Here is a 24,258-nt window from a genome sequence, read left to right on the forward strand (position 1 = left end):
GTAGATGAACCCATGAAGAGTTTACAGATTCAATCCTCTCTTGCCTTGTAGATCCCTCCCAAAAACTTACTTTCCCTCCCTCTCTTGAGCTTAGCTGAGCAGTCACAGCCACTCATCATCACTGATCAATTCTCAGTGACTATGACATACTCTCATTAGCATTCTAAAACCAAATCACAAATTAGAGGTGGGAAACTTAGAAAACCTGAAAGTTACTTTAGTTGAATAAATGTGTTTTGATCTCAGCAACTGCTAACTGCCCAAAATTTATGAACCAATTTCACTGTCCTTTAACAGTTAGCATCTTTCACAGAGGCATAAGAAATGCAAGAAAATACAATATTGTTATAAATATTATGATTACTCTTTAGTATGTGACCAGTTGAGGTTCATCTCTTTTGTTGGTCATTTCTTTCTCTTAGCTTTTAGTATAGCTGTCAGTATCAAGAACTCTCAATAAGCTTATACAATTCTAATTTAAACAGTTACTACCTTTGTTGTAAAACCTTTTTCAGGGTGTCACAAACCAAAACCCTGACTGCATTCAGAGCAAATAAAAACAGAGTTTTCCTTGGCCACAGACTAGAAGGATTAATTCTTTAATTGCAAGCACAGCAATATTAGAAGTAGAAGAAATTGCATAATTCATAAATAACACTAGCAGCTATTCCTAACTTTACACTGGTTAGGAGAATTTTCTGCAAACTCACTTTAACATCCCCTGCACCACCAGTGAATGGTATGAGAGGAACCCGGCAATAAAGCTTCTCTGTCGTATGACTCAAGCCAAATTTTCCTACATTTTTCCTCAGCGTCTTTTTCCCCTTTGTGAGATACAAACATACTTCTACAAAAATGAGGAAAAAAAAAATCTAAAATGTAAAAAGAGCAGCTACTGCCCCCAAAAAACAATTACAGTTTCATCAACTGTAGCAGTAAATCTCAGCCATAATACACCTCAGAGCTAGGAAGACATTACCAGATCTCTGCAAGTTGTAGAGACTCATTAACGAAAGCACATGAAGTGGAAAACATTCCAAAGAGATTATTTATGTAAGTGCCAAAATCAACACTCCAGTTTCACCAGCATTTCAGTGCCAGAGTGGGATTTCAATATGAAAGAGTCACCAGGCAGGTCTTTCAGGTTTCAGGGGAAAAACATTTGTAACTACAAACAGGTTTAGACAAACTCAGTTCTTGCTGAAGTATGCTACAGCACTCACTTCACTGAGAGTGATCAAGCTGCAAGATGAGATACTGAAGATGAAATCTGACAGTGACTCAAGCCTTTGTCAGGCATTCAGCTGTTTCACATTTTATCTTATATATCCACACCAGATACAGAACAACCCTTGAATCAGGAAACTTTGAAAGGCTATTGCAAGCAAATTCCTCAATAATCTAAAGTCAAGAACTCTTACACCAGAAAGCAGAGAGTGATTTTACAAGTGTGCATAGAAACAGTCTGGCAGAATAATGGCTTGTCAGGCTGACCCAAATCCAATCCAATTAAACTGCTAACAACTACAGAAACAAAACCCAAGCAAATGAACAAAAAGCTGAAATTCATACATTATCTCACTAAGTTATATAAGAATATCATAGCAGGCATACAATTTCTGTCATTATATACATACATACATATGTGTGTGTGTGCATGTATAAAAAATGTTCACTACTTTGGAGTGAACGATAAAGATACCAGTGGGTAAACTTATCTGTTGCATGTGTTCTTCTCCATAGCATGAAGTCCCACATTTTCCATATGCATTTTACAAGACTGTACCTTTAACAGAAATTCGTTAATTCATGTTCCAAACCCATTTCTGATAGGGATGAAGATCGTGACAGCACAGCTGGTCTAGCAGAGCTTAGGTGTTCAATCAATACATTTTGCTTTTCTCTTTTTTTTTTTTTTTTTTTTTTTTTCTCTCCAAGCCAGTAACAAAAGAAGTGTAAAAAGAACATTCCATTCCACCACAATACCAAATCATTTCTCCCTGCCAACCACAGGGAAACTGATCATTGGCATCTTTGCTGTTAGTGCCCTCCCCATCCACTCCTGTGGATGCTTTGCATAACAGCAAACAGCACTTGTTACACCTGTGTGCTCTATTTACACAATTGTTTTTTAGAGCTATGAAATTTTTTTAGAAGGCAATCTGAAGAGTTTGAAGAGAGAGTATGAAGTCACATGAAACAGAAGGTGAAAGTGTTTGCTCGAATGAGAAAGATATTTAGGTGTGGAGACCTTTACAGAAAATAAATAGATTTATTTCAAAGAAGTGGATTCCAAGGAGCTGTTTCCTCTGTTTCTCTGCCAAGTTTCTTGTAAAACATCCTTTCTCATCCTTATTTCAAGGATTTCCTACAAATCCTTAGCTCCTGTCATTCCAGAGACCACCTTTCCTTTTCTCATCACTCACCTTGCTCAAACACAAATTTGCCCCTTACTTTAGGCCATCCTTTGTGCAAGTACCCACTCCCCTTTCCATCCAGTGCTGAAAGTTACACGCAGTAATGACCTTCACACACACTCCTGTTCTTCACTTCACCCTTTGATGTCCCCAACTCCTTCACTAATCAGGCAAAGCTTTCTCCCTCTACCCTTCAATTCTCTATTTTTTGTTCAGCATCTGTAACTTCCTTTCCCATGGCCAAGACCTCACTTCTGTTATCACATCCAGACAAATGTATCCCATATTTATCCTGCTTTACTTGCTCCTGAATCCAAATCTTCTGCTCTTATGCTTTCCCCTGATCCTTCCAAGCCACATTTCTTGCCCTCACACACTTTGTAAAAGACCCTATACACCATCTCCAAGTCCCAGCAAACACAGCCAATACTTATCTTACAGGTTATCCCCCACAGGGTAATAAGTTACTGCCCCTGAATCAGCAAACAGAGGATACATTGATTTTCCTGTGATGCTTTCACAGTCCAGGCACTCCACATTTCCTCAGTTTGCCTTTAATACACACACATTATATGGAAGACTCCCTTCTTTCCAACTCCATTGATATGGTATGGTCCCCTCTTTCCAGTACCTGAAGGGGACCTACAGGAAAGCTAAGGAGAGACTTTTTATAAGGGCAGGTAGCAACAGAATGAGGGGAAATGGCTTTAAACTGGAAGAGGGTAGATTTAGACTAGATATTAGGAAGAAATTCTTTACTGTGAGGGTGGTGAAACATTGGAACAGGCTGCCCAGTGAGGTTGTGGATGTTCTCACCCTGGAGGCATTTAAGGCCAGGCTGGATGGGGCTGTGAGCAACCTGGTCCAGTGGGAAGTGTCCTTGTCAATAGAAGGGGGGTTGGAACTAGATGATCTTAAAGGTCCCTTCCAACCCAAACCATTCTATAATTCTATGATATAACTAACCAAGAAAAGTTTCTATACACTACATAAACTATTAATGGATCATGCATCAGTAAAACCTTCCATGCTTTAAACTATAGGCTAGTTTAAAGCTAAACTAGACATAATTATACAAGCACAGATGCTTAGGACACTCATGAAATGCATTAAGTTCTTTGTAAAGACATGGAAAGCTTTTTGCTGAATGAGCACAAAATCACACTGTCATTACATCCTAACCCAGAAACAGTTTTCTCAAGATCCTGTCTCTTGCTAGCATCTATGCAATTCATCTGGGTGCACCTTTGGTAATTTCCTCTTTAGCACTAGTGGCATCTCGATGCAGGAGTCACAGTCCTGCCAGAGGAGCTGCAGTACTCCTGTCTTTCTCTTTCCTCTCTCATCAAACGCACTTTCAAACCAAACCAGAAAGGAACAACAAGGCAGCCTGTTTTCTGCAACCAACATATTGAAGCTCAGACCAGGCCATTGGAGAATCTCTTGGACAAAAGCAAGAGAAATAGCAGTGCAAACAGAATTAGTTCTCAGTTACACGCTTTAACCAATCACAAGTAAATGAGAAAAGAGGATGCAGCATAAATATTGATCTGATCTCTTTCCAGAACTTAAACTTGTAAGGCCACCATTATATTTAGCTTCACACCAGAAATTCTACCTTCATTCACTCCTTATATTGTTATAATATACAAAAAGCACTTCAGGGAGCACTTTCAGGTAATACTTCTTTACTGCAAGCATACACACTAGCACAGGCTGCCCAGAGGATGTAGAATCTCATTCTTGGAGATCTTCAGAAGCCAGAAGTAGAGTCCTGGGCACCTTACTCTGCGTGTCCCTGCTTGAATAGGTCCAGTTGGACTCAGAGATCCCTGTCAGCCTCTGTGATTCTGTGTAGAAGTCCCAGAGAGCATAGCTGTAAGGTTTCAGATATCACTGATTCTGGTCACTTCAGTTCCTCATATTAAAAGTAGTCTGAGATCTCCACAATTAAGAAGACAGTCAAAACAATATTTTTTCATAATATGAAAATCCTCTTTTCAGTCTTGCTCACAAGATTGAGTGTAGAAAGATTGCTGGCAGAATTTTTATACTATCTACAGAAGAAGCATACCTATGTTTAAAAATGCATTCACTTAAACAGAACTTTCAGTTTTCAAATAGTGCTTGACCTGACATCCACATTGAGAATAACTAGTCACAAGTTGATTAGATCCGTCTCTTGTAATGAGAGACATTTTGCACTTCCAAGCCACCAAATCAACACATATGTTGCTCAGATTTAATCTGTTGAGATCTTATGGGCACATTTCTGGTAGCAACCTTTTCGGGAAGAACATCCAGTGGATCAAAGCCATCTGCTACTACTTTGAAGAACACGACATTAGAATTTTCTGTTTATATAATCACATCTATTCAAGTTAATTGCATTAGATTTACCTCTTTGGGCAAAGATATTAATTTGTTTCTATCGGCATTCAAATTGTTCAGCTTCTTCAGTTTTCCAATGCTCTTCGGTAATATCTGTGCCAACAGAAACAAAGAAATATGCAAATTAATTCTGTAAACACAAAAAGACAGAACAAAACTCATCTCAGTTTAAAAATGAATTAAGAGACTGATCCATTTTCAAAATTAGTATGTAGTTATTTCTGGTTATTACCGTGCCTTCTGAAGGAGTTCCAAGGTTTTATCTTGCAGAAGAAACGTCTAAGAATTTCAGTTCCTAACACTAATTCACTCATGAGTTATCTCTGCCCTAAGATGGTAGACAGATGACAGCTGCAAAGAGAAGCACGTATGCAGAAATAGTACCATAGTACCTAAGAGGAAGCTCCCTAGGTAGCCAACTGAGAGGTAAGTCTGTTAGCTAGGTGCTATGAACTGACCTCTTTCCAAAAGACATAAACTCTTATCATGCTTAAGAAATGCTCTACGTTAGATTTTTACAAACTTTTCCACTTTCGATTTCAAATGTCAACATAATGTGAACACAGCTTTGAAGAAAGAGAAGAAAACACCTGGTGGGAGTCTGGAATTTCATTTTAATTGACTACATATCATATTTAGTACCTCACTGAAGCAAATCAGCAGAGCAAGAAACAGTATGACAGCAGTTCTGCATCAGTTGGAGCTTTTATTCAGTTCCAACAAGCCTGATCCAGATAATGCAAAACAAAAATTGGCGAAAACATAATGCAGCACAACCTCTACATTAAAAACACAACAAAGTAAATGATACCTGCACCCCAGGTACTCCAGTTCCCTTAGTGATCATGAAAGATTCAAGAGTGAATATACATAACTGCTTACATCTTTAGAAGAGAGAATTTTTACTATGCACAACTTGATCTTCAGCACTCATTTAACAGGTTAGAAATAAAATACATTTAAAGAAAGCATGCTACTTAGCAAGTAGGGATGGTGAGTAGCCTTAGAAGCTAAGTGAATCAGCACTTCCCAACAAGCCTTTTTACCGCTAGCCGTTTGAGCAGTCAAGAACATACTTACCTGCAGTTGATTTTCTGTTAGAACTAGTTCAGTAAGGCTTTCACAGTCTCCAATTGAATCTGTTAGCTGAATAAGTTTGTTCTGATCAACCTTTAAAATTGACAGCTTTCTCAATTTTCCTAGGCAGAGGAAGAATACATTTGTTTGGCTTAGTAACTTTGCTTTAATTATGAGAATCATCCTGCTGAAAAACTTTCATAAATTCTCCAACACAATTAAATGCTCTTTTTCAGGTAAGATAATAAAGAAGCCTCCCAAACAGAAACCTGCAGTTCAGGTGGTGCACAGAGCTCCGCACCTGGACGGAATAACCTTGCGCACCCATATAGCCAGGAAAGTGACTGGAAAGTGACTGCTAGGAAGGACCTCAGGACCACAGTGGACACCAGATTGAATATGGACTAGCAGTGAGCTGTCACCAGATGTAAATTAAACAGGCTAAATTTGGGAAATTTCATTCAGCAGATACAATAAGTTGCTGTGTTTCATCTAATGGACACTGATGAGGCCACATCTGTAAAAGCATGCTCGGTTTTGTGTCTCAAGCCCCTGCTAATTCAAAAGAAATGGGGAGAAGGCAGTGGAGGTCCAGCACAAAGCTATTTAGGGAGCTGGGACACATATGAGCTGAGGCTGAGGGAGCTGGCATTGTCTACTCCAACAGAAGGGCAGCCAAAGAGGCACCAAGGAAGAGCCCACAACTATATAAAAAACTGCGACAGAGGTGACAGAGCCAAACACTTCTCTGCAGTGCTGGTAAGACAGAAATGGCCACAAATTCAAGTGTGGAAGGCCTTAGTGAGACATCAAGAGAAGTTTCCTCACTTGGAGGTGGTGCTGCACTGAAACAGGCAGCTCAGGGGTGCTGGAGCATTTTTGTATTTATGACAAAAGCACACAGAGAAAATGCTACAAAGCACATGCAAACTAGGCTTGGCACAAAACGGCCTTGCCCTTCACAATCACCTTCCCTAGCAATGGATCTCTATTTATAAGGATTATTAAGAATAGGCAGCTCCTCTTGTTTAGCAGCTGGTGTTATAGACAAACTTCCCTCTTGCAAATCTGCATGATCTATACCCTTCCAAAAGATGATACATCACTTATGATGTACAACACTGCACTGGCTAGCTCACACCATAAGAAAGGGCTGCTACAGCTCTACCAAACACACACTATTCAACTGCAGGACAGGATTTAGCCCACACCCTTAAAATTTAAGAAATATTTATCTTTTCTCAGGCTCACATAGCATATGGAGAGAGTGGGGATGTCTGTCCATTCTTTTCCACTTTCTTATTTAAATTATTTCTCTGCTACAGGATTGAAAAGGGAAGGAAAAGCACACTCTCACATCAAGAAAAATTCTGGAAAAATAGCTGATGAGTAGTAAAGAAATAATGTCTCACTAGTTACTTCACAGGCAAAGATATTTACTTTAAAAAGGAAATTTGTAAACTGTTTTTCAAGTGTCACAAACCAGAAGGGTTGTAGTTCAGATCCACAGGGGTGAAGGCTGAAACTGGAAATCTCCCACTGGGTCCCATACAGGATTAACCACATCGTCCAGCTCAAGATAATTACACACCCCCACTAAAGAGGAAGGGTTCTTTGTAACAATACCATCAGCCAATCTTAGCAAGTGACCTACAGTATGTTACAAGCTAGAATTTTACAATGTTGAAGAGTTTTGACCATAACTTACACACAGTAGGAACAGTGAGGATATACTAACTTTTATTTTGTTCTAGTAAGTACCAAGTGCAGGCCAAAGAAGAATTAAGAGGTTACGTAGTAACTAATTACGTAGACAATTAAAATACTAAATTAATAGTTATGCATTTCATGCTAAGCAAAAAAAAAAAAAAAAAAGCTAAGACAAGCTCATCTCTTACACAAAAAGAGAAGACTTCAGAAGACATGAAAATAAACGACTTCCAGTTTACAGAGGATTAAACAGTTCTGAATGATAACATTCATTCTATATTTACCAATGCCATCAGGTAAGACTTGAAGTAAATTCTGAGAAACAAGCAAATCTGTTAAAGAAGTCAGACCATTAATTTCTTCAGGAAGGCATTCCAATTTATTTTCAGAAACATCCAGACAAAGCAGGTTTTTCAGGTTTCCTACTTCCTGCAACACAAGGTGAAATTTTAGTCACGCTCCAACATGTCACAAAGCAATTTGAAAAATGTGCTACCACATTGAAATTCCAGAAAGAAAAGCAACTCTTTGTATGACCTCTAAATGTTGAAAGAAATATGTAAGTAAATTTTGCATGATAAACCAACCAAGTTGCAGTTTCTTATTCTATATTTCACAACTGGCTTTAGTAGCCTTACAAGCTACACTAAGCATACCCAGGCAAGCACCAACCAAAACAGAGTAAAAAAAAACACAAGGAAAGAACAAAAAGCTGTTTTTTTTTTCAGAACTGATTATCAACCTTCACATAACTAATGTCTGCCCCTCCCAATTAATCTTAGGCAAATTAGGATTAGTCTCTCCTGTCCAATACAGCAACATGCCATGACATCTAGGGATTTCATATCTTCACATCTCCCAGCTGCAACAAATGAAGAAATCGGAATTGGGAGTGTTGCTCTAGCAAGCATCTTTGAAGTGCCAAGTTATACTGCCATCACCTACAATTATGATTACTTAATTTTTACAATGGTAATCTGACAATCAGCTTAAAAGTCTGACAGAGAAATACCTTTCTCCCTATTAAGTATAAGAGCAACCCTCCCATTCCCCATGTGCACATACACCCCTACACGTGTTCTACAGTAGTTCACGCTTCAGTCATTTAAATGATCTTTGGGAGAACAGAACGATAGGAGGAAGAAGGGAGTTGTCCTTTACTTTCACAAATACTGTATTTTCATACATAGACAGCCCTGACTCTAACTCAAAGGATGGCTTTTTTTTTTTTTTTTTTTTTTAGAAAATGTTTGCCTCTCAAGAGAATCTTTCATTAAACACACACATAGCTTTTATCCTACAAGTTCATCCCTCAGACATCAAACAAAACACACAGTTACAGCCAGCTTCAACAAAAGCAGCTGCTGAAGTCACTTTTGACCTTTTATGAATGATTATCAGTGTTTAAATAGATATACTTAAAAAATAATTAGGCCAAGCCAACAACCAAGTCAACAAAGTCCACTAAACTGTAACCAATTTCCAAGTTACATTGTTGACAGTGAGATCAATACAGCAAATGACAACAAGCTGAACAAGGAACACGGGAAAGCAGGTTTTAACTTGGCTCTAAATGAAAAAGGAAAAGAAACCCACCCACACATTATAGTTGTTCTTAGGGAAGGGAATTTAGAGTGCTGTAAGCTTTAAATGCTATGGTCCCTCTTCCATGACTGATGTCAGATGGGGGATTGCCTCCATAGATGAAAGTCTCCCCTCATGGCAACAGTAGAACCATTGTTCTACTACCAAGTAATGCATCTACGTGGAAGATGACAGTCGAAAACAGTGATTCATTCTCAAAATTGTCAAAACTGTGACTTAGATAGGTATAAAAGGCGAGGATTAGAGCAGCCAGTTAGTGGTTCCCTGATCATCGCACCAAGATCATAAAGAGTATGTCATCCTGCAAACCAAACAACTCTATTAGCAAACAATTTGTCTATTAGCAAACAATCCCTTTAACAAAAAGTTTAAAACGAAGTGTCTGACAGCATACGTGATTATACTTGATAACGTATAATCCCTTAAAGAGGAAATTATTAAAAAACTTAAAAATCCAAAGCCAAACCCATGCAAAATGAAATAAGAAAACAAGCCAGTTTTAGATTGTCTCCTTTTAGATAGTAATGAAAAGGTTTTCTTTTAAAAGCACCTTCAATACAGTATCACTAGAACCCATTCTTACCTGAGGTATTTCAGCTAATTGGTTTCCATCCAACCAGAGGTCTTTAAGATTGAAAAGTGCACCAATTGTTTCTGGCTGTAACATAAAAGGTAATGTCAAGTAAGACGGGACATATAAATAAATGGCCATCCCATAATTACTATTTGAGTAAAGCAATTCTTACTACAAGCATTACTTAGAGGTACCACAGCCAAATGCAGCAAGAGTGACTGTCACCATTTGGAAATTCCATCCTACAAACTAATTATTTAATATGCTAGACATCAGTTGACATGGAACTAATAAATTGCATGCATCCTCTTCATCTACTGCAAATCCAAGATTCAACTGAGCCAGCTTAATGAACATTACATACCTCCTGGTATACTTGTCTGACACAATTAAAGACATTGCAACTCTAAAGTCTGCCTCAGCATTATCCCAACGATTCCCAGTTCCAATTTGGAAATACAGTTGAGCATGCATCTGTGCTCACCCCTTCCAGTTCTCAACAAATGCTCGTGTGGTCATTTTGACTGTTAGTTCTAAGCTTGTGACCTTCCACTCTTTCATTTTTTCCATAGAAAGTGCTTGTGGAGTACTCTCATTCTCTGGAGAAGAACTGCAGGAGTTTTTCAGGCAAGATAATACTGCACTGAACAAGATGAAGCAGATATGGGAAGCTCTAACTCACTGCCAAAATGTACATATAAAAAGACTTCGCCTTCCGTGTATTCTTCTTTCTTCAATTTTAAATATCACATGGCCTATTTAAATTACTTAAGTGTGAAACAAGACCCATGTGCACTTTCTGTGGCATATTCTCTTACCAAGTGATAAAGTTCATTGTTTCCTAAATCAAGTTCTTCTAGACGCTGCAGCTGGGCAAGTGATCTGTGAGATAAGTCAAAACAAAACCACATCAGACTGAACCAACAGAAACCAAATGTATTTGAATGAGCTCATTTTACTGAAACTTGTATTTCAAATTACTACATATCGCAGACAGTTAATTTTACTGGGCATAGACTTCCTACAGCAACATCTCACTGAAAAAAATAATTTGGTTTGTCAGCATAATTGTATGCTCTCGAAACATAAAACTTAGTGTAAGCAATCAGATGATTATTCTCAATTTTAACCATCAGTCCTTGGGTGGACACAGTTCGGTATAGTTGGTTAGATTTATTTCAGGGGGCATTTACTGTTACGCAAGTGAATAATAATTCCACATTGTGGTCACATGTGACAGTACCTAAAACAGTGCTAATCAAGACTCACTAAATTCATCATTTGTCTTGTCAACCTAACCTATCAATTTCTGTAGAATTTTGGAATGGATTTGAGGATGCAAAGAAGCAAAATCCCAAAGGGATGTAAGAAGTTCTCTGAACGTGATACAAAGCATTAACTTCCTACTTCAAAGGCAGTCCACTGTAGAACTTTTGCTTACCTTTCCCAAAGCTGCAGTAATACAAAAACCAGAGACTTGTCAGTTACGTTACTGACACTCCAGATTTTCCAGTAGCAATAAAATTGTCAACATCTACGATAGCTTCTGTCTGACATTGAATGGAGAAACCTAGCTAGCAGTTCATAACTTCTGATCACTGACATTTCAAGTTCCCTGTGGCTCACAGCTATAAAGCACAGCAACAGAGGTACTGGGTAGATTGACAGGAAAAAGGGTTCCAAACATAACTGGGGAATAGGCAGTGAAGAAAGGAAACTACTCCATTACAGATAGAAACAGCTTCTTCCAAGCAAGCAAAAGGGACCCCCAGACTGTAAGATAACTCAATAATCATACAAAAAAAATCACAAACTACTCAGTCACAATACAGACGGTATAAAAACATCCAATTTTTGTGTCCCCCAACAAACCACTAGGGGAAGAGGGAGACAGAATTCAGCCATTGATAGGTCTAGATTTATATAAAGGATTTGATCTCCAGATTTTTGAAGCTTTTGTTCTCCTAAGTCCCCAACATGAATATTAATTTAAATTTCATGAAGGTACATATATCAATTCAGAGCCAAAAACTAAGAGATCCCACTATCCTGCCTGAAAACAGGAAAATTCAGCACAAGAGTAATCCAAACTACCACTCCCACTAAGCTCAGCTTAGTTAATACAGGAAGAAATATCTGACATTAATATATTTTATACAGAATAGCTATGCCCAGGAAAAAAAAATGAAATAAAATAAAAATAAAGAGACCATAGACTCCAGCAGCTAACCAGTTACATCCACAAAGAATGGATGTAAGTAGGTGTTGTTAAAACAAAGCTGCATTTCCTAATGGTTATCAACCTGAAACTGGATATATGTTTCTAGCTGTCATTCTGTTTCAGATGCCAGCATGTTCATAATCAGAACATTTTACACTGCCCCAATTTGAAATGTCACTTACTCGGGTAAATATGTCAGCAAATTCTCTCTGAGTTCCAGTGAAGCCAGGTTATAAAGACTAAAAGAAACAAAAACACAAGAACAACCAGTGTTTACACAGTTTATAACAAAAACGTTAAGAACAGTTATGGTTTTAATCAAAGCATATGCAAAGCATATGAGTGGAAATCTTTGCTTGTTTCTCTGTAATACTACAAAACAGAACAAAAGCTGGAAAGTGAACAGACAAAACATAATTTTCCATTTGCTAAGAAGAAAATTAATAAACAGAGTATAATCAGGTGAACTGAATTTGCACATCTGCTTTCAGAACCTGTCACAGGCTACAGAAGTTACAGAGCATCAGGTAAACTCGCTGCTGTTAGAACCACAGCACGCTCATTACCGTAAGTGACATTATGCTTCTAAGCGGCTCACTACTCCATATCCCAGGCTTTTACTAACATCACCATAGCAACATTCCGATTTTTCAGGGGTTTATTTATGACTAAATGGAACACAAGGAGTCGGACATTATTCCAACACGATAATCTGCTCTAATCCTCCACTGTCCCGGGGAAAAATACAAATCAGATACAGTGACTACAAATAAGTAGTTCCCTGCGACATAATATGTTCTCTATTGGTGTGCAGGGAGGAGGACAATATTGTATACCTTAAATAACTAGATTAAAAATATACATACATCACCAAATTTGAAACACCTGTTAAATCCAAGCCTAAAATGTTTGTTTATCTAAGGAAATATCTAAGGAATATCTAAGGAAAAAAAAAAAAAAAAAACATATACAAAGGCTACATAAAGCTGACACTTTTGTTTTCACTTCAAACAATACCAACATACTGAATCACATACAATCATTAGTTAGTGCCAGTAAAGAAAAGCAACCAGCATCCTGAATAAAAAGCTCTATTTCGTGACTCCTACAGAAGCAGGGAAGGCAACATAATTGATGCAATGAGTTATTAAAGGAGACAAAAGATTTTTCATAGATTGAATTTGGATGGTGTCTGAAAAAAATGCACCTTACTTCAAGCATCAGTTTTGCAATGCATTCAGAAAACACTGAATGAAATCTCAGAGGAGGTTGGACTACATTCTGAACAGTCCTCCCCAGCTTCTAAAATAAGCAAATGTTACCCAGTGTGCTCTGCATTCCTCCTAAAGAAATACATTTAAAACATACCATATGGGTACAGATATTTTAGTATAAATTATCATAAGAACAATTAAAGATAAGTGAGAATAACTCAATTAATGTCGCCCAAAAATCATTTGACAGAAACTAGGTTTAAGGAAGCCATCATTCCAATGACACAACTCTAAGATAAAAATTATAACACTAAAAACATGAGTGAGGATGGGACACAGTATCTAACATGCTTGCATAAACCACACCAGCAGAGGGGGAGAGGGAAGCAATGATGGAGGACCACTTCTCTCCAGAGCTTTCATAACACGGGTCTGCTCGCACTCAGATCACCACCTTTGAACTTCAACGTTTTGGTTTACAGGTTTCCTATCCAGAAACTTATTCCAATCTTCCTTCAAATTTTGCACTTTCTCTTCAAGCTCATATTAGGTCAGTCCCACGATCCACTTTCATCAAGAGAACACAAAAAGGACGCGTGCTCCACCAACATGCACGTAATCTTGTGTTTACAAATCATCCTGCCTCTACTTATCTCCCTCCCCATCGACACTGATGTGCCGATGAGTAAAATGGTGCAATAATCTCTTAATTTCTCTTCTTACATCAGACACCACTTCAGCTGTGGTTAAACAGAAATCTTTGTCAGCAAAACCACGTTAAACAGCAAGAACGTGGAAGCCACCTCCGCAGGCTGTCTCATTGTATCATTAAACTGGGACAGGTCAGTGAATCGGCTCAGGAAATTGATCCTCCTTAAAAATAACCCAGTGAAAAAGAATAACACGGATCCCTAATCCAACATACCGTAAATCCCCTTAGACACCTGGGCCAACACAACTGCCAGAAACGTGTAACGAAAGCATCAGTGCTGCCTAAGCCAGCTATGCCATGAGAAGCCCGAGGGTAGCTGTGGCCCTGGGGATAGCCAATTGAGAGCTGCATTTGAATCCAGCTGCTTATCATGTGCTTCAGAGTGACTGCAGCCGATCCCAGTCCCACGTTAGGTTCTCTTCTTATGCCACCTGCAGGATTATGTCTTCACACTTAGAGACACAGCTTTCCAGAAGAGAACTTCTTTACTCTGCAGTTACTCTTACTCACAGTGTGCTTACAATTACAACTTCACCCTGGAACAAAAAAGAGCCATCTCCCTCCACCCCTTTAATCTATCCTTTGTACTTCTTCCAGGTTCTTAGGTCCAGCCCAAACACAATATAAATAGACCCCAGTAGGCAAAATGAAGTAATGTTAAACAAAGGCAACTAAGTTTACATCAGCAAAGCTGGTCCATTAGGCTGAAATATTATGATTAGGTGGATCTTCCTGAAAAAAAAAAAAAAGAGGCCAGAAAATGTGAGGAAACTCATGATGCTTAAACCTCTACAAGTCACAGAACTGCTTCCAGCAAAGCTGTGTGTTGCAATTTAAAATGGGAAGACATGATAATTACCAAATAAAATAGCAGGCAAAAATGGAAAAGACATGCTGATGTACTGGAGCACCAACTTGATACATTACAGAGGGAAGGTCGCATCTTTCCCTTATATTTACCAAGAACTTCTTAGTCCATTATACATTCCTATTTTGCTACTTTTAACATATGTTAACAGACAGGACTTTTAGCCACATGCAAGAAAAATCCTTCGTTCTTGCTATTTTTCAAACACATTGCCTTATTTAATAACACATTCTCTGCAGAAAATGTATTCTTTCCCCCTTCTCAGGTACAAATAATGGTTTTTCACAACATTCTAATTGGAAGAATTTCCTTCTTTTCCCTCTGCCATTAATTTTACGGGTGCATTGTTAGTAGAGACTTTTTGAAGATTTTCAAAGGAACTAAAAGAAACCGTACCTTAACAGTTTCAGAATATTTCCCTAACCCCAACTTTAATGTAAGGGAGAAAAGCAATCACTGGGGGTTTTTAATATCAATCTGTAAAGCACACAGGCAGACCAGCCTACTCTGGCAAGAGACACAGCTCTGTCAGCAGCTGTTCACGGCCACATTTTGAAAAACAAACTGCAGAGCATTGCAGACTGCTCTAGAACAAAGAGACAAACAGCTTCCACTGCCCACAAAATCAGGAAATGTTCAAACAAAACATCATCCACGTTCTAAAGGGGGAAAATAAGCTGAGTACTTTTCCAAGGTCACTACTGTAAGAAGCTACGAAACTTGTAAAAGCATTAATATTGTAATAATTCTCACCACAAGAGCTACCACACGCACTGAATGGTGTGCATGTGTGTGAAATTACCGAGCACAAGGCAACAGCAAAATCAGTCAGAGGATTCAGTAGCTGAAATACAACAAGGCTTTCCGGATGATTTCCGCTTTAAAAGTGGAATCAAGCAGAAAGTAAAGCTTCAACATGGCTAAAAATGCCACTTTCAGTACAAGCCAGGTATGTTTATTCTGTGCTGTACTTGAAGTAACTTTAGATGCTCGTGATGACAGCTAGAAGAACAAAAAGAGAATGTGAAAGCAATAACTGAGAATAAAGCTAAGAGCAACAAAGCAGTCTGTAAATGCCGGAAACGTCTTTTCCTGGACCTATTTGTCAGGACTCAGAGACAATTTCACAATCCAACATGCTCTACAGAAGAGGTACGCCTGGGGAACTTCTCAAATACTCCTTCATGCCAACCTCTGTGCTCCTCTCAAACAGAGGGAATGCTAGAACAACTCTCTAACATCTGAATTAAAACAGATTCCTGCTCTTTCAAAGCGAGTTCATTTCTCTTTGGATTAATTGCAGAGAATCTATCAGCAGCAATGCCCTAGAAAAGTCATTTAAAAAGTGGATGACTGCAGATAACAATAGCTAACTGAACTAAACACTTTAACCTACAAATATAAGTTACTAAATACAAACCTGAGATGAGTTCTGCTGGTGCTTTAAGGCACAGTGTTATCATTAAGGCAACAGAAAGTCAGCCTTAAGAGTGACAACAGAGAGTGTCATCAGGCTCATTCTACCCCATCCCTTACCACATCATGACAGTGAGTGTTTAAGCACTGGCTACAGAAGTAAAGGCTTCTGAGGAAAGAATTGGAAAGTATAGTGGGAAGTATACACGTACTGTGAAAATGAAGAGAAAGAAATATGAAGGTGGAAAAGAAGAAATGTGAAAATAGCTTAGATTAAATAAAGATGGAGAATAAGAGGACTAACATGAAATGTAAAGGTGCTTAATTTAAAAAAAAAAAGAAAAGAAAACCAACAGCCTTCTCTTATTTCCTTAGTAGAAGTGTCAGGTATTCTGATTTAGAAACTGGCACTGCTGAGCATACAGGAAAAGTCAGACTTTGGGAACCGATCATAAAATGATAGAATCACCAAGGTTGGAAAAGACCCACAAGACCAGTCCAATCATTCCACCCATCACCAATAGTTCTCACTAAACCATGTCGCTCAACACAGCGGCCAAATGTTCCTTGAACACATCCAGGGTCGGTGACTCCACCACCTCCCTGGGCAGCCCATTCCACTGCCTGACAACTCTTTCAGAGTAGTATTTCCTAACTCCAGCCTGAATCTCCCCGGTGCAGCTTGAAGCCTCTAGTCCCATTACCTATTACACGAGACAAGAGGCCGATCCCCAGCCCACTACAACCTCCCTTCAGGTAGTTATACAGAGCAATGAGGTCTCCCCTGAGCCTCCTCTTCTCCAGACTGAACAATCCCAGCTCCTTCAGCTGCTCCTCATAAGGCCTGTGCTCCAGACCCCTCACCAGCTTTGTTGCCCTTCTTTGAACATGCTCCAGGGCCTAAACGATGGAGCAAAATTTCATGAGATGAAAATGACAAATTCTTGCAGAAATCTAATTCGCACCTTTCCAGCATGCTTCAGTTGACTAGCGGAATGCAAAATCTTAAATGCAATTTTGGAAACAGCAACTAATAAAGACAGATCTTTTCCTCCCCCCATTTCTAAGATTGCAAAGAGAAACAAAAGATGGGAAAGTTAGCACAGTCTTCATGTTCATATGAAACAAAGGCAAGTCCTACTAATAAGAATGATTCTGGGCACAGGAAGTCACCATTATCCTGACAGAATAAAGGAGAAGTAGCAGTCCACGAGATGCTTTGAGCTCTTACCTTTAATAAGCACTGTAGTGTAACACTTCACATGGGCAGTATGAGGATGGTTTTATTAAGGACGTCAGAAATAATAAGATATCAAAACTAACCTGCTGTAATACTCAAATGAAGGCATTCAGAAGCAATGGGAGAAGTAGATGAGGAAAATAAGAATGTCTTCTCAGAAAGTAGCAGTACTAGTAGTAGTAGTACAGGTACATCCCTGGTTCATCAGGGGATGATTTCTAAGAACAAGCATAAAACTCTGCTCTTCAGAGGCTACTGTATGAACACGATCAAGACTCAGTAGTTGGTCCAGTATAACGTTTTTTATGCAGCTACAGGCATGAGTACCCAACACAGTCCAAGCATACAGCATGAAGAAGTGTGATATGAAGTCTGCTTTCTGGCTATCTGCACCAGTTCAAAGGATTTCAGCCCACTGGGCCAACACCTAGATTGCTCTGACATTGGTAAGGTCCTGCCCCTACACCTTTACATGAGCAAACATTCGGCCACAACACTGGAGTAGGAAGGAAAGGAGTTTAAACTCAGCATTCCATCTTTTTCTGAGCAAACAAGCAACATGTCAGTCTTCCTGTCTGCCTAGAGTCTTCTGAGTCACCAGAGGCTAACTAATACTACAACACCAACAAACAAAGCATATGAAAGAAGTGTTGTACTTACATGCACTGCAGCCCATTCTCCCTCTGCAAAGGAAACACGTACAGCCCTGTCCCAGGACACAGCAGTTACGTGATCCTCTGACAGGATCCTACCAAGCTACTCCCATCCCACACAGCTTGTGGCTGTAGACTGACAGTTCACTCAGCACTGCAGGCTTAGGGCTGCCACAGAGTCTGAACAATCAGCTCCACAGGCGTTTTTGGCATAAGGTCACTTTCAACACAACAAAAGTAATGCTACCTTTGCAGGGAACGATTGCACTTCTCAAATTCCCTATGGTTCCACAAGCATATAACCATGAAGTCTGTGGTCTATACTCTCCCAGTAGGTATTTTACTCCCTTTTTTTAAAAGACTAAATATTATACACTTACTTTGCTTGTAACAACTGCTTAATATTGACATAATTAGGCAAAGTCGCCATGACATAACCTTAAAATTCGTATCTATTGTACCATAACTTATCACTAAGTACAGAATTGCAGCTAGCTTTTCGATCTTAAGACATTTATTTCTCCAAGAAGTCCAGTTTAATCTGAAAGCTTTTGTTTCCTCCTCTAAATGTCAGTTTTAATCTCCTGCCTTCATGTTTGGCTCCCCTTAGTTACAGAAACCAGTTCTACAGTGTGCATGATAAAGGAGAGCTCTAATGAATTTTTGCAAGAAAATACAGAAGAATTTAAAGAGAGACCTTAGATCCATACCATGCAATTAGGAAGTGTTTTTTTACAAATTTTTAGCTACTGAATCCTACAAATTTCTAGGTTTGCCAGAAACTACAGCAAGTATTATTTTCCTTTATGAGAGCACTCAGCCATTCAAAGCATACTTTCCTCATATATGTGAAGTCCTACTGTTCTACCTCGGAATATGTAATGTTATAAGAACTGCAATGCAAGATAACTAGGTTTAGTTTTGATGAAACTTATCACATATCCTTATCAGCATGCCTAAAGACCATTCATCCAAAAGTCATCTTTAAGACCATTTACTTTTCTTCTTTCTAGAGGCAAAGCAAACTTTGAAGTAACTTGCAATAAAGTTAAACACTATTTTCTGCAAAAATTACTTATATAAAATACAAGGGAAAGGAACAATAGTTTTCTCTTTCTTTAGCAATCCATCACCAGACTTGAGAAGCAGGATAATGTTCTAGTAAGAACAATGAGAAAATGTGAAAGAAAAGACTTGTGTTCTTTAAACTTGCCATTTTCTACGGAGCTGTGAAAAGCAGATACTACTTACAAACAGTGCTTCCTTGAAGAACTGACTTTAAATAGGCACCAAGGAAAGTAAAGATGGTAATTTTGTCATTCTAGACTCCAACAGGAAAGACACAAAGCCAGAGGGAGCACATTTGAATCATAAGTTTCTTGTATCAAACTGTCAATACAATTAGCTCATAAAAAAAGCTGCAGACCTTCCACAAGGGAAAATGGAAAGCAAAACATTAGTATCTTAAAAGGCACTAAATGGAGGTAAGACTGGATAGACAACTTAGCACAAGTCACATCCCAATTCTCAAAAGGGGGCAAAGTACTACAGTTTATGACCAAGAAACTCCCTAAATCCGTAACAGAGGTAGCCTAAGCTGCTAAGAATGGTTTTCTGCATACACTTAGTTTCCAAGTTGCTGAAATCAGTTGTATTCTTCCCATGTGCACAGCAACAAGCAAGTTCCAAAGACAGGGAAACTGAACTCAGTATGACCTTCAAAAGGGATCAGTAAGAGGCAAGAGAGATATTTGTAATTACGGCACAGCCTGTTCACTTCTGAATTCACTTTCTTCAATTCACTTATCAAGATTACTAAAACAGTATGGGGACACTAAGCCAATTCACTGTTACAAGATTTCATTTTGAAAACCTCTTCCATTCCACTCATACAACACTAGTTTTTCACTATTTAAACAAAATCTTGAATTATATAATTCAATATAATAAAATAATTGCTGAATACACGTGAAATACATCTTCCTTGTGTAGCATACAAGATGTAATACTTATTTAAAGGCCAGATGGCCCTGCATTCACTATTGTATTGTTGAACAGTAGTCCTGAAATAAATCTTCAAGTTCCTTAAAATTTAGTTTTGCCATTTAGGAAGCAGCTGTGATTAACACCGACTGCTCCACCTACTCAAACTCTGAAAATATTACTTGTCATGCTAAATTCAGATTAGCCAGAGAGAAAAATTTTGCTACTATTTAAATCAGCCTAGCCAGGCCACCTATAAACAGTTCTCCTTCTACGTGTTTGCAAAATAGGCCTCCTCCTTACTTTCGCTGTATCACGAAAAACCTTACTATGCTAAACCTTAATATTGACTTGCTCTAGGCAACTTTGAGAGCTTTTCCCACTCTGAGCAATGCTACCAGATGTATAATCTACACTTGTGATACTCTAGCATGCTAAGAAAAACACAGCCAAAGACTGGCCCAGGAATTCTTCAGCAAAATAAGCATGCGCTGATCTGCTTCTGGATCACGTGCATCAAGAGCATCATCCTTGCCTTCTTTTATCTTTCATTATCTTTTATTCTTCAGACTGTCCTATTCAGATCATCATTACAGACTGTGAATTCAGATGTTGCTGAAAACCTCTAGAAATAAAAACATATTATTAAAAAATCACGCTTAGTGACTTTGTTTCCCTAACATGAAATTTGGATACTTGTGGTTCCATGACTCTCAAAAGGCAAGCCTATAACAAATCTTTCTGCATGGCATTATTCCTAAGTGCTCTAACAGTTGCTCTACTCTTCTCATTGTGTTCATTTGCATTACAAAATGCATACACTAGCTGCAGACATTAGGAGGAAAATTTCTCTGCTTACCTGGATATTAATTCCTTTTTAGTAGTAAGATCCACAGATCCATTCAGCCTGCTTGCAGCTTGGGGGTAAACTAGACTCATCAGTCATTGGCATCAGAAGAATATCCCTCCCACCTAAATAAATTCTCACTTTCCAATTATAAAAATTTCTAATGCCAAAAAAAATGCTGTTCTGCTTTCCTACATCACAGACTGTACAGTTCTCTGAAGAAAGCTGGCGTTACAAATCATGGGAATACTACAAACTATGCTCAGGCATAGGCAAGATTGATGAAGAAAAGCTAAAGATTAGATAGGAGCTAGATGTTTCAAATGCTGATGGGCAGAAGGCCTTAAATCATAACTTCAAGAACAGTGGTAGAGTTATGCACCTTACTTCAGCCAAAAAGAAAGCTGTACCTGCTAATTTTATTGTCCCCACACAGTGAGACAGAAAACTAAGTCCTTTCAGCAAGAAATGCCTATTTGAACGTTTTTTTGGCTAGGGCAGATTCCTTTTGAAGCACAGATCTGAAAGCCCAATGCTAGATTAAACATCAGAGACTCACATAAAGGCTTTCAAAGATACCTGGACTTCATTCAGGATAAAGAACCACATCTGAATAAACATACAATGATGACAAACAATCTATCTTCTCTTTTGAGATATTAAATCATGAGTTTGGATGAAAATCTTTGTTGGTAAAAAGGCAGTATAACACTGTAGGGTGGGAGGAATTAATTCCGAGGTCAGTACTATGAAATTAATACATAAGGACAGAATGTGTTTGAAAAGTACATATATCTGATCATTCATAGCACTGTAAGGCATACCTGAGGAAGGCTGATAGACACCTTGATTCCTGAATTTCAGAAACAAGCTGTGCCCTGTGTTCTGGGTGTAACATAAATAAAGAACTACTGAAGAAAGACTCTGGAAGCAAATAGAAATTCCTAAATGCTACCCATGGCAATAAGAATGACCACATTTGCTCATTGAGCAGCTCTACCATCACAAGCAGAATACAGAGGGAAATCAGTCTTGCTTCATTAGGCTGAGAAACGTTGAAAGGACACTCCCACTAACAGCTTAAATTGTGTAACCTGTTTCTCTGAACGGTTCACCTAGGTAACAGGAAAACTCCTGCTTAAGATAATTATTAGCTTTAATATCTCACATACATTAGCACTCACTACTTTACTCCATGCGACACATTAAACATCGGAAATCACGGAGAAACACAAAAAAACCCCCAACATTGCTTACATTATAACATCTCAACTGTTACCACGTCCCAAAGCAGAGCTTACTAAAAAGAGATGTGACACAATAAAATTATATACAAGACACAGGCTTAAAAAACGAAAGGTTTTATCTAACAAGGGAAAACTTCTAGCGTGTATACTGGCAACTGATAAACAGTCTGAATTGGTGACACAGCTGATACACACTGAGACCATCCACGCACAAGGAGACAAAAGGGAATAGAGAGGCCTTGCCTATGTTCATCAAGCATCCACTTGGGACCCTAAAATACACTCAATTTTGGCAACACAAAGGAAAAAGAAAAACTTGAAAGGGCTATGCAGAAGAATTCTTAACGGCACAACAAAAATATAAACAGCAACTTTACATATCAAAAGCTAGAATACATTATGATACTTGCCTGAGACAGCAAAGCTGATCATTGATATTCATCTTATACACCAGACAATAGGAAAACTGGATTGGATATTTGGAAGACCTGCTTCCACAAAGAAGTTTCCCACAAGTGAAATGCAAGTCTTCTGATCACTGTACCACATTGAGTTGAATTTGATCTCAAATTCTGTCACTGACTGTATAAGGTGATTTCCCAGACAAGACTTTAAGGCCACGGAAATTTAAGATGCTTTTTCCTGATTTTCCAAATCTTCCCGTGGCCAAAAGACCAATAACAAGCACACAGACTCCAGGTTTTTTCCCGGGGCACAACCATACCAGAATAAGTCAGCAATATGCCACTATGTACTTTCTTGCTCAGGATTTGACTGATCGTATGTAAAGCACATAGCCCAAGTCTATTCCATTAAATAATAACATGGATCTTAATGCAAAGCACAAAGAAATTCCAGCAAGGCATTTTTAAACATATCCAAACACCTAGAAGAGTCTTTTTTCATCTCTTTAGCCAGAAAGAGACACTTCAGCTTGACTTTCTTTCAAATATTTAGCATTTTGGAGGTCCCAGAAAGCCAGGAAAGGCAGGAGAAAATGAACAGAGAAGGGAACAAGCAGCACAAGTGTGCTGTGTTTGGAGAACCCACAGACTGTTCCATTGCTTTTACCAAAACATAAGGCAGTCAACTGGACCAAATTCACTTAAATGATGACTTCATGCTTAAAATAAACTATAAAACTTTTGTGAAATAAAAAGGAAAAGCTGCACCTGTTGGCATCCAGACTGAAAAAATAGTTGTATTATTTATAGATGTAAGTGTATTCAAAAAAAAAAAATGTTTATGAAATTCACTCTCAGTGGTAAATGTAAGAACTTCAAGCTGCAGTCGTAATTGACTGCAAACAAGACCATTCAATCATTTCTAACTATAGTTAGACAGAATATCTTTCTCCTTGTCAACAGTGTCTGAAATTCCTTCGTTTGAAGAAGAGAAAAGGAGCATTGTTCTGTTATTTAACGTGAAGCGTGAGGTGCTTAGAAATAAATAAATAAAGTCACCAGATTCAGATCATTTGAATGTATTCCAGGAAGATCAACATTCCCCAGTAGACTTCAAGAACAATTACGTTTTTGTGGGACGTGTCATTACTTTCCCTCCTCTTCTGTTAATATCCTTCTATCTTGGAAAAGTCCAGGCTTACTTCCCAACTGCCATATTTCATTCTACTCTGAATACCCGACGAGCCAAAAACAAAAGCTCAACACATTTGTCCCTGCCTCTTTAAGCATAAATCGAATTAGCATAAATTTCTGCTAAAAAATTCAAGTGTTTTTGTATAAATAAAATATACATAATTTCAGAAAGCTATTCTGGGTGCGTTTGTCAGACTGAAGTAGGCCTATCAGATTTGAATAAAAGCCTAGCCCTCCAGGAAAATTCACCAAGAACAAGCATATGGCCCTTCTTGAAGCAAAATAGAGTCCCAGGGTTTCAGCTTCAGCATTGGCAACTGACTTTGAGGAAGAATGGGTTACACTGCCGTGTTCCGTAACAGCTCATATAAAGTTTAAATAGTTTCACAGCACCTTCTTGGACTGTTAAGGATCAATACTAGAAAAATTATTATACATATTCTTCTATAGTTCCACATACTGACATTTCTGCAAATGCCTGGTAT

The 24,258-nt window shown here is 38.4% G+C and overlaps 1 protein-coding gene across 3 annotated transcripts in view; it reads right to left on the minus strand.

Annotated features, from left to right (window-relative positions):
* Positions 1–24,258, minus strand: part of LRRC1 (leucine rich repeat containing 1) — an 89,801-nt gene that overhangs the window by 35,856 nt on the left and 29,687 nt on the right. For all 3 annotated transcript variants that reach the window (XM_085217905.1, XM_085217904.1, XM_085217906.1), the window contains exons 5-10: positions 12,178–12,234; positions 10,593–10,656; positions 9,784–9,858; positions 7,880–8,024; positions 5,889–6,007; positions 4,818–4,901 (exon numbers count right to left, since the gene is read on the minus strand). In XM_085217905.1, coding sequence (XP_085074031.1) covers positions 4,818–4,901; positions 5,889–6,007; positions 7,880–8,024; positions 9,784–9,858; positions 10,593–10,656; positions 12,178–12,234 — 544 coding nt within the window. The remainder of the gene's footprint in view (positions 1–4,817; positions 4,902–5,888; positions 6,008–7,879; positions 8,025–9,783; positions 9,859–10,592; positions 10,657–12,177; positions 12,235–24,258) is intronic.

Source organism: Meleagris gallopavo, chromosome 2, assembly GCF_905368555.1.
Source record: "Meleagris gallopavo chromosome 2, MGAL_WU_HG_1.1, whole genome shotgun sequence".
NCBI lineage: Eukaryota > Metazoa > Chordata > Aves > Galliformes > Phasianidae > Meleagris > Meleagris gallopavo.